Raw genomic sequence first — 13,934 nt, forward strand, 5'->3', positions numbered from 1 at the left:
ATGCTCTCAGTTCAGGCTATCCCGTCGTCAGATGTATCCGACAACCTTATATGGCATAAACAGGTTCCCTCAAAGGTCTCAATCTTAGCTTGGAGGTTACTTCGAGACAGGTTGCCGACAAAGTCTAATCTATTGCACCGTGACATTATTCTAGCGGATGATTCTTCTTGTGTGGCTGGGTGCGGTTCTATAGAAACTGCCCAACATTTGTTCATTACGTGTGATTTTTTTGGCTCTTTATGGCAGCATGTCAGGTCATGGATTGGTATTACAGGTGCTGATCACAATGTTATAAGAGTGCATTTCACTCAATTTTCGAATTATCTCGGCGCCAGGAGAAGATGTCGATCTTTTCTTCAACTTTTGTGGTTGTTGTGTTTGTGGCTCATATGGAAGGAACGTAATAATAGAGTTTTCAATAATGTTTTCTCTTCCATTATAGAGCTTACGGAAAAAGTCAAGTTTCATTCATATTGGTGGTTAAAGGCAAATAATGCCTCTTTTGTTTTTGGTAGTGAGCAATGGCGATCCGACCCTTTGTTTTGCTTGGGTATTGGATGATGCTCGTTTTGTAATTTTGACATACATTTTGTAATTTTGAGCGTCCTCTTTAGTACACCTTGTGCTTTAGAGGCGCCTTGTTATTGTTAATATAATCCATTTTAGTTTCTTCAAAAAAAAAAAAAACTTCGTGGGTACATATCCCGCGAATATTCGTAGAGTTTCAGTATCCGATACCTATCCATGGAGTATTTGGGCTTCATAGGCTGACCCATATAGATAAAGATAAAAAGTAATTTTTTTTAAAAATAAAATAGTTTGACAAAATATCATATAAATAATATTTTTAATAGATTTAAACACTATCTAGCATAAAAAAAGATATTATACCGTAACATTTTTGTTCAAAAAGATATTATACCGTAACATTTTTGTTCAGCATCACAAACTAAAATGACAAAAAAAAAAACAATTTAAGATCAACCGTCTATAATGTTATGGTTAAAAATATTTATATTATGTTGAAAAATGTCTAAAATGACCACGAAAACAATTTAACATCGCAAAATTTCCTTTTTGTTTTCTTTTTCACGCCGACAACAAAATTCAAGTCCTAATTTTATTGATATTTTGGTTTGTTAATGTGAATCTGAATGTGAACTGAGAATTCCTAAAATGACGTGAAATTTGGGCCATGCATTATGTTATATTCCTAAAACACCCTCAATTGTTATAGATATTGACAATATTATCCAATAACTTAGCTCGGTCTCTGTTTCTCTCTCCATATCGTTATTATTTCCAGACTCATAGGGAAATTGCGTAACAATAATTTCGCGTGCAACAATTAACACTAGGTCAAGCCCACACACTCTTTCACTAATCGCTTCGCATTCTCATCCCTACTTATATAATCATATTCTTCTTCCTATTTCAATCATTTTTCCCGTTCTTGATTCTATTTTAGGTACGATCCTAATTTCTTTCTTTCTTTCTCTTCTTCTATTTTTGCATGACGTAACTCACAGGGTTTTTTCAATTTATCGTAATCATACTCATCGCTTTTAATAATCATGCATATTCGACGTTAGGGTTTAATCGATTTCTATTTTATTTGCAGATACGTCAAATCGTCTCATCATGGGTTTCAATTCTGTCTATAGATCTTTGCTCGATATTTTTCCCCAGGTATACATACATACCTATTCAATTATGATTGTAGATTAATCTTTTTTTGATTTTTTTTAATTATTATATTATTATACTTTTTTGATGCTCTGTGATCATGTTTTATTTCTATTCTGGTTCCGAATTTGTTAACTTCAATTGGGTTTTCAAATTTAAAATTAATCAAATAAAATTCAAGTTTATAAATTTAACTTTCTACCTAAGGATTGTATGATTAAACATATTTCTTGCTACTTTCAAACCCAAGTTCCCTATGTTTTTAGTCCCATGCAATTATAGCGTTTGAAATTTGAATTCAGTATCTGCAAATTCAAAAGTTGTTGCTTATAGTCGTTATTGGGCCACCTACCGCGACGGTATTGGAATTTGCAAGGTCGGAATCTAAACAAAAATACTAACTTGAGGAGATTCAAACCAGAAAACACTTTAATTGTAGGATCAAAAATCATATTTAGATCTAAATTCTGTTATAACTATTACTTTCTTATTGGGGGATGGAATGGTTACATCAATCATGGTTTATTAGTTACTATATATGACACTTGAGATTATCGGATTTTCAAGGAACCCTAATTGTAAATTGACTTGCTTCAAGTAAAACAACGCTTTAGTTAATATATTAGAGTCGTTAGATGAAGATCAAATGACTCATATTCGAAGTTTGTGTTTTGAATTTCATTTACTGAGATTAGAATGTGAACTATTCAAGGATTTTGTTCTACTGACTCTAGTGATTGCATTATTTTCTGACTGTAACAAATTTAGGTTTGTAGTTGATGTATGAATACTAATTTGATGCTAATATTTAAACCACGAATAAGTCTTCAGAAATGCATTCTATCGCTTCAATCCAAATATATTAAAGAGATATTACACTGGGAATGTGGCTGGCCTGTTACTGATACCCTGCTTCTTGCTGATGCCTGTTTCTTTCTTTGCCTGTATAGGTGGATTCCAGGTTGTTGAGGGCAGTGGCTATTGAACACTCGAAGGATGCTGATATGGCTGCGGAAGTTGTTCTTACGGAAATCATCCCAGCAATTTCTAAAAAATTACTTCCAGCATCCCCTTCACGGGATACAAACCCTAGAGTCATAGTGAACCTGGAAGGTGAGTCTACTTTTATGTACATGCATTTCCATACCATTCTCTAAATAGCTTGCTTTGAAACGGTTTACTAATATATTTCTGATGACATATTGAACATTTAGATGAAAGTGAAAGTGAAGATGAAGGGGAGATTTTGGCACGTCATAAGCTTGTTAAAAGTATGGATGTTGGCTCTTCTTCTTCACATTATGTACATCGGGAAATCATCAAATCTGCCAGCTCTTCTTCTGGCCCAGATCTGAATGTTACAGTAACTTCTCCACAAGTTAAAAGCCCTGTAGCATTTATAAACCTTGAAGGTTTGTTCACTTTCTCTATACGTTCAATTCCATCTATACCTTGCTTGCTTTGAATTGGTGTATTGATATATTTCTAATGACACATTGAATCTTCAGATGAAAGCGAGGATGAAGGGAAAAGGTTGGTGCAGTATCAACCTGTTGAAGATACTGATGTTGGGTCGTCTTCATCATCATTGGCATCATCATGTTCTAGACCTGTACAAATCATCAAAGCTGCCGATTCTTCTTGTGGACTGGATCTGAATGTAGCTCTTGATGACTCTACACTGTCAAATGCCAGTGAGTTAAATGATGAAACCAGTCAATTGCTTGGGGTAAATAATGATGGTAACTTAACTAGAGATATCTCTAGTGAAATTTCCCAGGAGACATCAAATGGATTTTGGCACGAAGCTAGTGAAAATTTTGATCAGGGACGACTTGTGGATGTCATTGTTGAAAATTTGGCATCTTCAGGTGTATATCACGTGTTGGAGACGGAACAGATAAATGTTGCAGAGGAGGCTGCTTCCATGACTAACAATGGCAATGGAACTTCAAACAATCTGAATGAAGAGTGGGTAGATTTTGTTCCTACGGCTGAAGATTATGATGCTACTATCTGCGATACAAGTCACGGATTGGAAAAATCTGAAACTGCCTTGATCGAGTCAGAAGACTCTGAAGTTCAAACAGTGTCTCAAGTTCAGGGGCTTACACTAAATGCTAAAGATCTTCAGACAGAATTTAATACTACACTAAATGCTGTAGATGAGATTGATGAGAATACGACTCTAGGCCAATATAATCCAGCCTGCAGTATTGATATGCTTGAGGAGACCATCGATGAAGCAAAAACAAATAAGGTCTTGTCAGTCCTATTTTCTTATATTTGGATGCTATGAATACATTATTTACTAGCCTTACTTATATTTGATAGAACTTATGAAATTGGCAGTGTAACCATTGTTTTGAATAATTTAATAATAACTTGTCATCTTTTGTTACTATAAAATGTTGTAACTACATTCAAGTCATTGAAACATGATATGATCTTAACTTCTGACATCTTATGCTTTATTATTCTACATTGATGCAGAAAACCTTGTTTTCATCAATGGAATCTCTTATCAACTTGATGAGAGAGGTGGAACATCAGGAGAAACTTGCAGAGCAGGCCAATATAGCAGCGACCACCGGAGGGTTTGATATTCTAGATAGGGTAGATGAGTATCAAGCCATGTTGGTGCACGCTAAAGAAGCAAATGACATGGTTCGGAATGAAATGAATAACTGAAATTATATATGTCAAAGCTTTTAAATATTTGATGATGTTTTTTTAGACATGATGGACAAAAAGAATTTAACGTAAACTTTTTATTTGCAGCATGCTGGGGAAATTTATGGCGAAAAGGCAATTCTGGCGACTGAGCTGAAGGAACTTCAATCACGTCTGTCCAGCTTGTCTGGTGAAAGGGATGAGTCTCTTGCAATTCTTGATGAGGTGCTCAACTTGTTGTTTTTGCTGAAATCATTTTCATCATATTTTTCTGTATATTTTTTTTTTTTCATTTCAAAATAAATAGCCCGAGCATCTTTCCGACTAACTGAGATTATTCAGATCGGAATCATTTCACTGTTATTATTTAATGGAGAACATGTGATTTGAGTCTGACATTTAATATTCTCTTGCTTGCAGATGCGCCAAAGTCTTGAATCTCGATTAGCTGCAGCAGAAATGTTGAGGAAAGCGGCAGAGCTTGAAAAGCTTGAAAAAGAGGAATCGGCAAGGGCTGCACTTCTAGAACAAGAAGCAATGATGGAGAAGGTAGTACAGGAATCACGGAGACTACAGCAGGAAGCTGAAGAGAATTCAAAGGTTGCTAGTCTTTCCTCTGCTTCCAAACCATTTCATTATATTTCTGTAAATATCCATATATGAAAGAGTTCTTTTAATGTGTATAGTAAGTTCATATTGGTCCTTTAATCTTTAGGGGTTGAGATCCTCTCCATTTAATGGACACTCCCATTTGGAGAGAGAGACAATGAATATAATAATATTTTTAAAATAACTTTTAGTGGGTTTTAATACACGTTGGCTTTGATTGGGAATTACAAGGAAAAGATAAGGGAGCAGAAGGAAGCAAGGGATGATAGCTCCCACCTTGCATGGGAGGTCTATTTTGCTCCATAAAGCTAAATTCATTCGCTCCCATTCCTTTCCTAACTCCCAATCAAAGCCTATAGATTAGTTAACGATTGGTGCACAATATTTACCCAGTTTAGAGTCAACACAGTAGTGAGGCTTTTCCCCATTGTTTAATGATTTTTAATTTTAATGACTCCTTCTCATCTTTACAGTTACGTGAGTTCCTGATGGATCGTGGGCAGGTTGTTGATACGTTGCAGTAAGTTGTTTCTCTGCTGTTTATATATAGTTGTAAATATTATTTTCTTCCTGGTATTGAACTATCAATACTTTGTCTCTGCAACATTCTATTGGTTTTATTTCATATTATTGTGTGAATACTTGTGACCTTATTAGTGTAATTTTGATTATGGAAGTTACGTCTCTCATTGCTAATTTTCCCTATCTGTTCATTTTGATTTACTGTTTCCCTAGAAATCCTGTTTCAGTATAACTTGGATATTTTTTCTCAGACTTACACATACATGCATATTTTTTCTCTCAGACTTGCACATTGTATTGTCATGAATTAATAGTATCTTCTGCAGTAGATGTTTTTATAATTCCAAATTTATTAAATCTACTTTTTGTTTAACTTTGCAGAGGAGAAATTTCTGTTATCTGTCAGGATATTAGACTTCTGAAAGAGAAATTTGATGCAAATCTTCCTTTGAGCAAATCATTCACAGCAAGTCAGACAAGTTGCATCTTAGCTTCTTCTGGTTCATCCCACAAAACTGTGGCATCTAATGTGGGTTCTGAGCATAGTGATTCTTCTGAAGTACTCAAGATCACCCAGGCAGCCCCAATTGTTTTCAATGGTGGGGAAGAGGAGAGCTCCAAGGCTGAACACAATGCTCTTATTGATGATGGGTGGGATATTTTTGACAAAGATGCAGAACTGGACTCTGGAGTTTTCTAACTTTTTCTTCTCTCCAAGAGAAGGAAAAATATTTTCTACTGCTGTTTATACCTCAAAATAAACTTCACAATTCCGTTGGATGTTATTAACTTCTTTTATATTTCAGTATAAAATGGTATTAGATGCGATGTAATAGTGACATGAGCTCTAGAACAACTTAATATCCGTTCAGTTTTGGTTGGCTGCTTATTATTTCCAATTTTTGTACAAAAATTGCTTAATATGGTGTCGTTTTTGGGATTTTGTTTTTTTCTTTGGTTTTTGCCTTTTTGTTATACTCCCTCCGGTCCTTAATATAAGAAAATTTTCAAAAAAAGTTTTGGTCCTATTTATAAGCAAATGTCACAACTTTTAAGGATAGTTATTGCTTAAAAGACTTTTTTTACCCCTCATTTAATGTTTATCTTTTTAATATTAGTTGATGTATTTAATGTTTCACAATATTCTATAAGGGTATATTTGTAAAAATGTTTAAAAAGTTACAACAATTAATGCTGACATTGGTTTTGATGTTTTTTTGTTTTTCTTCTTATATATATCTTGATTTTCATTTAATTTCTGGCATGCTAAAGTTCCTCTACTTACCCCCTTAACCAAGAATTCCCCTCCATTGTTGCCTTCAAGTCCATGCCTAAATTCTGAAATCCAAAGCACAGGTTTGAATTTATCTGTAAATAGCTGTAAAATCTAACAAGTTCCAAATACTTATTTGACCAAGCTATTACATCATGTCTATGTTTTGATGTAATAGTTTAGTTGTAGTCGGAAAGTAGAGGGTAATGTGAGGGGTATATGTATGTTAATAATATCTCTTATGTGTGCGTCAGGTTGTTCCACTGCCGGCTAATGCATGTGACCATTCGTGTATTTTATAAAACGATGACCTTCGTGTAGGAGTATTTGTTTTTGCTTAAGACTTTTTACTACTTTATGTTTTGGAGATGCATCATATTCCAAAACTAAGTAATTGGAAATCTCCCTTTAAGAAAAAAAAAGAAGTACAGTGGAAACTCTTTGAATTAATACTCAGTAAATTAATAAACTCTCTAAAATAATAAATTTGTCCGGTCCCGACTTGGGCCAATGTAAAAAATTGAAAAACTCGATAAAATAATAAGATAATAATTTTTCGGGAGATCCCTTTATAATTTTCGGTCCCAAGAAAATCATAAATTAATAATTCATAGAAATTGAAAAAAAATATATTAAGAATACATTGAACACATTTGTTCCTCTTATTTACATTTAGTGTACTTTAAAAGTCATTATTGATTTCCAATGCATATGAACACAGTAGTTACTAATTTACGTTAAGTCCCAAGGTTCGCTGCAACGTAATTCTAAGAGGCATAGACTAATTTGCCTTTTTGTCTGGTATGTACAGTATAATTACTTAAAAACTCTTTAAATTAATAATTATTAATTTATCGATAAATTAATAACTCTCTAAATTAATAAATTTCTCCGATCCTGACGTTATTAATTTATAGAGTTTTAACTATAATTGGGTATCTATTTTTAGTGTTAGCATGAGGTGACATATAGGCCACTCAAAAAAATCCATTATGTGACCATCACCAACTGTTTTAATATTGTTGTGTCACCTATTCTAAATGTTGAGTTCACCTATCCCTCCATATCCCCTGAAAAAGGGATAATCAGCTTTAAACCAGCTTGACACCTTTTCTTATGATCTCTGCTTGCTATTCGCCTGCTAAAAAGCTCAGAACTCGGTAACAACAACTAACACTTCAACACAACAAAATTGGATACAATAAACAATAGTACTTACTGAAAGGCAAATGCACATTAGTTATTTGCATTAACTTTTACTGCATGAGGAAATGGATAGCAGTTAACCAAGCCTCTTGATCAAGTGATTTTAAGGCAGACATCTCAGAATGTCAAAAAATATATTCAGCTTTCCGAGACTATCTTGGTACAAGGCCAAATAGAAAGGCTAAGAGAAGTTGAATTAGTTCATAGCAGACTTTATCCTACTTGGATATTTTATTTTTTCCGAGTAGGATAAAATAGGATGTTCGTGGTACGGAGCTACATACCATGATACTAATTAGTCATTGGGCAAATTTTTTGAAATATACTAAATCTTGAAAGTGTGGTAGTATATTGACTAGACACTACACACCCAATTCTGGTGGCTGCTCACAATAATAATGGGTGGTTAATTTAGGCAATAATTTATTATTTTAGCGTGGCCAACTATCTGATTAAGTCAATAATCTTCAGAGGGATATTGCAGGATTGTAATATTTTTCTTCAAAGTCTAAACTCAACCAACAAAATTGAAAATAAGCCAGAGTTCTTGAAGAAATTCAACTTAAATTTCTATTATCATTCATTATATATCTATACATGGTAGAGTACTAGATTGTAATTTACAGTTTAAGCAGAAAGTTCTGCTTCATCTAGCTCCTTAATTATCTCCTTTGCTTACCCTACTACTCAATAACAAAAACTATATCACTTTTGAGTGTTAATAATTTCACACCCCAAAGCTCCCATGGCAAAGTATACAATTACAAACAATACAAGTCTCAAATATTCATCTCCTCTTTCAATATAATGTTAGTTGGAACCTCAAATTCTTGTTGAAGCTCTTCAATACTTCCTACTTTTAATCGTTCCAGCATAATAGTAAAACAGTGCATCTCCATATTATGTAAAGCCTTGCCCTCTGCTGCCTAACCTGCTTTGAACTGTACCGTCCTAATGATCGAACCTTTGAAGAACCCTTCATTGAAAATACACTAGCAGTAGCAGCCATTGATTCTCTTTATACTTTAAACTTTGTTATGTGAACAAGTTATTCAAGAATATAGGAAATGAAGGTGTATATATTTGTTGTTTGAATACTCTACAAGTGACTAATTAACCACATATATATATATATATATAGTTGAAGAAGTGATGTGTGTGGAGATATGAAGGAAGAAAATTTGTGGTGGAGATATGACATGGAATGGGGTCCCATATGGTTGTAGAAATTAAACAAGACATGTATGACCCACTATCCACCTATGCCAAACTAAATTGAGATGGACTACACATCCACTACTAGACTCATCTCATCTATATGTTCCCTCTTTGTTTTTTTATCCATTCTTAGATATAGGAAGGACTATTAAACAAATTATGAAAATTTTTAAAAATTGGCAATGAAAATAAATTTGTTGACAAATGATATTATTTAAAAATTTAATTTATAGAAGTAAAAATTAGTTTATTTTTACATCGTAGTATTTATTTGATGTTGCAGAAAAAAATATAACATAATTTGAGGTATGTTGGTAAAAAAAATATTATCTGAAAATTTTAGTGCAATGTAAAATAAGGTATGTTGGTAAAAAAAATATAACATAATTTGAGGTATGTTGGTAAAAAAAATAAAAATTGAAAGTTTTATTATATTTAAAGAAGGTGGTGTATTTGGTGATGTTTAGCCTTTTGATTTTATGGGATGGATGACTCTGCATCTACTTTGCAACAATGCATGCGTTCTATTTTGTTTTATTTTATTTAACTTGTTAAATCATAACATAATAACATCAAAGAGGATGGACCATCTATAGTCTGTATTGTAGTGTATAAATATAAAATCAAATCAAATAAAATGAACAACCAAACGTGTTGATTTTTTTGTATTTGTATGTTGGTTGCTAATAAAGACATATTTCTAAAGACAGTTATACCAGACACATTTCTTATGCCTATTTAATCACAGATAGATCCAATAAAATATTAAACAAGACGGTGGATAAGGTATTTTTATTTTTGATGTCACTATGACTAAATGAAAATCAAGTATAATTTTTCTAACAAGAGGCATGTATCATATCATATGGCAAATTAAACAAATAATGTAACCAAGGTCCTCTAATGGAGTTGCCACCTGTAACGCGTTGCACAAAACGACACTGATACTGGAATTTCTTTTCTATCTGTACACCACCACCACCAAGTAGGGGTGGGAACAGGCCAGACTGTCCGACAGGGGCCTACGGCATAGCCTATTTAAAGTCTAGCTCGGCCCAGCTCGTTTATTAACAAGGTCAGGCTCAAGCTTTTTATAAAGCCTATTTAATTAAATAGGCCAGACTAAGGCTTATAAAAAAACCTATTAAGCCTGTCGGGCCGGCCTATTAAACTTTTTATGTATAATATATCTTTCATTATTGATATCGATGAAGTTTTTTCTCATAAACTCAAGCCTTCGTATGATTGTTTATTTAGTAGCACATATATTGGTGTGATTAGACCTTCATAAGATTTCATTATTTTAGTTGCAAATATATTCATGTGTTTTAGGCCTTCGTAAATTTTGGCCTATTTAGTAGTAGGTTTACATGTGTTGTTAGACTTTAGTGTAAAATAGGCTTTTAAATAGGCTTTCAGGCTTCATCGGACCTTTAAATAGGTCAGGCCAGGCCTCAAAAATGAGCCTATGACGGGTAATAGGTCAGGCTCAGGCCTATAATTTTTGAAGTAGGCCAGGCTTAGGCCTTACAAAGCCCGACCCAGCCTAGCCTATTTCCACCCTAACCTCCGGTCATGAGCCTGTATAATATTGAGATTAGACTACTTAAAAAATATTTTTATTATCTCTAATTACTTTTTTAAGGGATTATTATCATTACTTATTTTATATATTAGGTAGACCACTAACAATTATTAATTACTTTATTTTGGTAGATAGACGAAATGACCAAGTCGTCATAAACTCACAAACACAAAATGGAGGTGTCGGGGTTTGAACCCTGGTCATGATGTCCGGCTGAACAATTTCGACATTTTTGTCAGTTGAACTAAGACTTATGAAACAATTGTTAATTACTTTAACTACGAAGCAAATACGCAGAAATATATATCATGCCCCCTCAAAAAAGAATACCATACACAATAAAACATGACAAATCGACACCTGTAATAATTTTTAAAAAATAAATTAATTGAATGAAATCATACGTGTTGGTGTAGAACCATGTGTCGGTCACAAGACACATCTTATTTTGAGTGTCAAGTTTTTAAAAAATTGTTACAGATATGGTTCATATCTTATAAAGACGTAAATTGTAAATATTATTGTTCAACGTTTGATCTCTAAACATCGATCGAGTCTTGAGATATATTTGAATCCTAGCGAGTCACCAAACCCAACTCACATAGAAGAATGGCAATGGGCATACCTCATGATATCATGTTTGTTCTTTTAATTATTTTAAAAATCAAAATATAAATGAGCCCTCCAATAACTAACTCCAAACACACCCTTCAAGTTCAAGTGACGATTGACATATGATTCCAATGACAAACCTTATATCATTCCATTTGAGCAAGCTGAGTCAGGCACACGATACGCATATATAATATGGACAATGTTGTGTTTTGTCCTCATGCGTAAAATTCAACAAAACATCCATTGACCTTAATCCAATACCATATTTATGTATTTTAATTAACATCTTTCTTTATTAGTGATGGACACCCTCGTCACACAATTTTTTAAATAACCTCGGTCAAAGCACCAGCTTATATACATTTTTCTGTCAAGTAGTCTAGTGGTTAGAATTCACTTTTTTCAAGGTGAATAAGTGGGGTGTCCGGAATTCAAATTATTGTCTCTACATATAATAATGCATGTCCCTGTCAACTGAGTGATGCTCACGGGGACATGGGACTGGTAATTTACACACAGCTAAAAACAACTTACACCTACTTGTATTTTATTAATACACTTATTAAAATTTATTTTAAATAGAAGGAAAATTCTGTAACTAGCATAGTTGTTTTTCTTAGTTTTCTGGCGGTATATTTCCGTGAAAATTGAAATTGGATCCTAACGTAGTATAACAGCTTTGCAGACCATTAGATTTAAATGATAAACACTGTGAGAGAAATTTTCAAGAGACCCCCCATGCAAGCTCTAACAAATACAACACGTGTAGTGGAAATAACACACCATTTATTGATTCCTAAGAAGGTAAACTTGAGAGATTTCACGTGAACTTGTGTGGTGTGAGAAACTTTCATGCTCATGCATTGAACCACACACTAACGTTGAATAAAAAACTAGATAAAGAACATGCTCATACATATTATTAAATGTACCTTGAATGGAACAACACTAGTGCCTTCCATGGTCACGTGTCCTTTGTGGTCTCAAAACATAACTGAGTCGTTATCATTGTCGACCTCACATGCCGGCCGGTTATCATTGCCGGAAAGCCATAACACACGCCAAATTCCTTCATATTCACTTAATGGTGAAATTTAGCTACCTAAAGAGTTATGATATCTCACTCTCATATTTCATAAGATAAGTCCCACGTCGTTGGCTTGTTAATGTGAAAGTAGACAATATGACCATAATTGGACCAACCTATAAAATATTTGGTTTATGGTACTGCAAATTATCTAGGTTAGGTTTTTCAAAGCAATCATCTTCCTAACTTGAAAGATTACACATATGTGATAAAGAGAAAATATGCATTTATACACCAACAAAAAGTTATCAAATTGACAATTTGATATGAAGTCACACCCTTGTGAAATTAACATCTTTACTAATTTAATCAATCTTTGTGTTGATAAAATAAAACGTAGCTAAAATACTATTTAATTGTACCATATTACTAGTAGTATTTTAAGTGTTTTTTTCCCATCCTACCCATGTCTTTTAAATCTTATTATGTGTACACTATTACTTTTTTTTATACATTTTGTTACAAAATTGTACATGGTTGGTTATGTTTTTACACGTAAGTTATTTAGCCTAAAATTTAATTAATAAGTTTTTCATCCTAAATATTGAATACTAATATAAAAGTCTTTTTTTTTATATATAAAATGAAGAAATATTGTGGTAAAATAATGATAAAAAATATTGATAACCAGGGCCATTCTCGGCAATTTAGAAGCTCAGTTGTATGTCCTCGTGAACTTAGCTCAGATGGTTGGGACAATGCATAAAATATGCAAGGTCTGGGGTTCAAACCTCAGCCACTACCAAAAAAAAAAAAAAGCTCAGTTGTAATCTTGACAATTTTCATTTAAAAAGAATTGGGAAAAAAAATTCAACGCTAGTTATAGTGATATATATGAGCATTGGTTCAAACATGACTTTTAGGCTTTTACCTAAAGACAAAGAGACACTTACCTATGGATAGCAAAATTGTTGTCTTCCAGACATTACCTACGAAAAAATAACATTTAGTGACAGGTTTGCCAGTAGGTAAAAGTGTTATTTTTTTATCCTACACCACAACAATTATACCTCTGTCCCTATAAATATTTGAGGACCCCCATAAATTGGAGGCTCAACACCATAGAATTCCTTGCTCTTTCCCAAGGACGGGCCTGTTGATAACTAAAATAATTAGTTAATGATAAAATAAATTACAAGGATGCTTTCATTGTTTTTTTTTTTTTTTTAAAGATGGATGCTTTCATTGTTATGAATTAATTTTCATTTATTGCCAATATATCTGAACTCTAAAAAAATGTAATTTTGGAGAAATTGGGTAGCCAAAGCTTTCATGTCCTTGTCCCATGCATGGAATAGATGTATGGAACAAATTGAAGAGATAAGATATTTGTGGTTCAAATGCGTAATTGTATAACCCATATGCTGGATGAAGATTTAATGTTGGTCTAAAGTTGGAAAATTGTTCAATGTCCTCACACACACCTAAAGAAAAAAACCAAAGTTTGTCTTCACAAAGAA

At 33.2% G+C, this 13,934-nt stretch overlaps 1 protein-coding gene and 1 pseudogene across 2 annotated transcripts; one reads left to right on the forward strand and one right to left on the reverse strand.

Annotated features, from left to right (window-relative positions):
- The first annotated feature begins 1,325 nt into the window (after positions 1–1,325).
- On the forward strand, positions 1,326–6,438 carry LOC146956563 (ELKS/Rab6-interacting/CAST family protein). 2 transcript variants are annotated; one of them, XM_085729472.1, is made up of 10 exons: positions 1,326–1,468; positions 1,622–1,689; positions 2,637–2,799; positions 2,901–3,098; positions 3,195–3,946; positions 4,180–4,353; positions 4,468–4,584; positions 4,780–4,959; positions 5,442–5,488; positions 5,872–6,438. In XM_085729472.1, exons 2-10 carry the CDS (start codon positions 1,642–1,644, stop codon positions 6,188–6,190), a joined length of 1,998 nt encoding a protein of 665 aa, XP_085585598.1. In that variant the 5' UTR covers positions 1,326–1,468; positions 1,622–1,641; the 3' UTR covers positions 6,191–6,438. The 2 variants fall into 2 exon arrangements, with proteins under 2 accessions (XP_085585598.1, XP_085585604.1); XM_085729478.1 differs by having other exon boundaries at positions 1,326–1,358.
- A 2,075-nt stretch (positions 6,439–8,513) lies between these two features.
- Positions 8,514–9,076, reverse strand: LOC146956564 (small polypeptide DEVIL 4 pseudogene; annotated as a pseudogene).
- Between the last annotated feature and the right edge of the window lie 4,858 nt (positions 9,077–13,934).

The sequence above is a fragment of the Medicago sativa genome, chromosome 1 (assembly GCF_051527215.1).
Source record: "Medicago sativa cultivar Bolivia chromosome 1, Bolivia_mono, whole genome shotgun sequence".
Classification (NCBI taxonomy): Eukaryota; Viridiplantae; Streptophyta; class Magnoliopsida; order Fabales; family Fabaceae; genus Medicago; species Medicago sativa.

Excerpts from the sequence above, each read along its gene's own strand:
- LOC146956563 (XM_085729472.1), top strand. The coding sequence starts at position 1,642 with ATGGGTTTCAATTCTGTCTATAGATCTTTGCTCGATATTTTTCCCCAG. Across the intron at positions 3,947-4,179 it reads ATGAAGCAAAAACAAATAAG|AAAACCTTGTTTTCATCAAT; the intron begins GTCTTGTCAGTC and ends ACATTGATGCAG. Across the intron at positions 5,489-5,871 it reads CAGGTTGTTGATACGTTGCA|AGGAGAAATTTCTGTTATCT; the intron begins GTAAGTTGTTTC and ends TTAACTTTGCAG.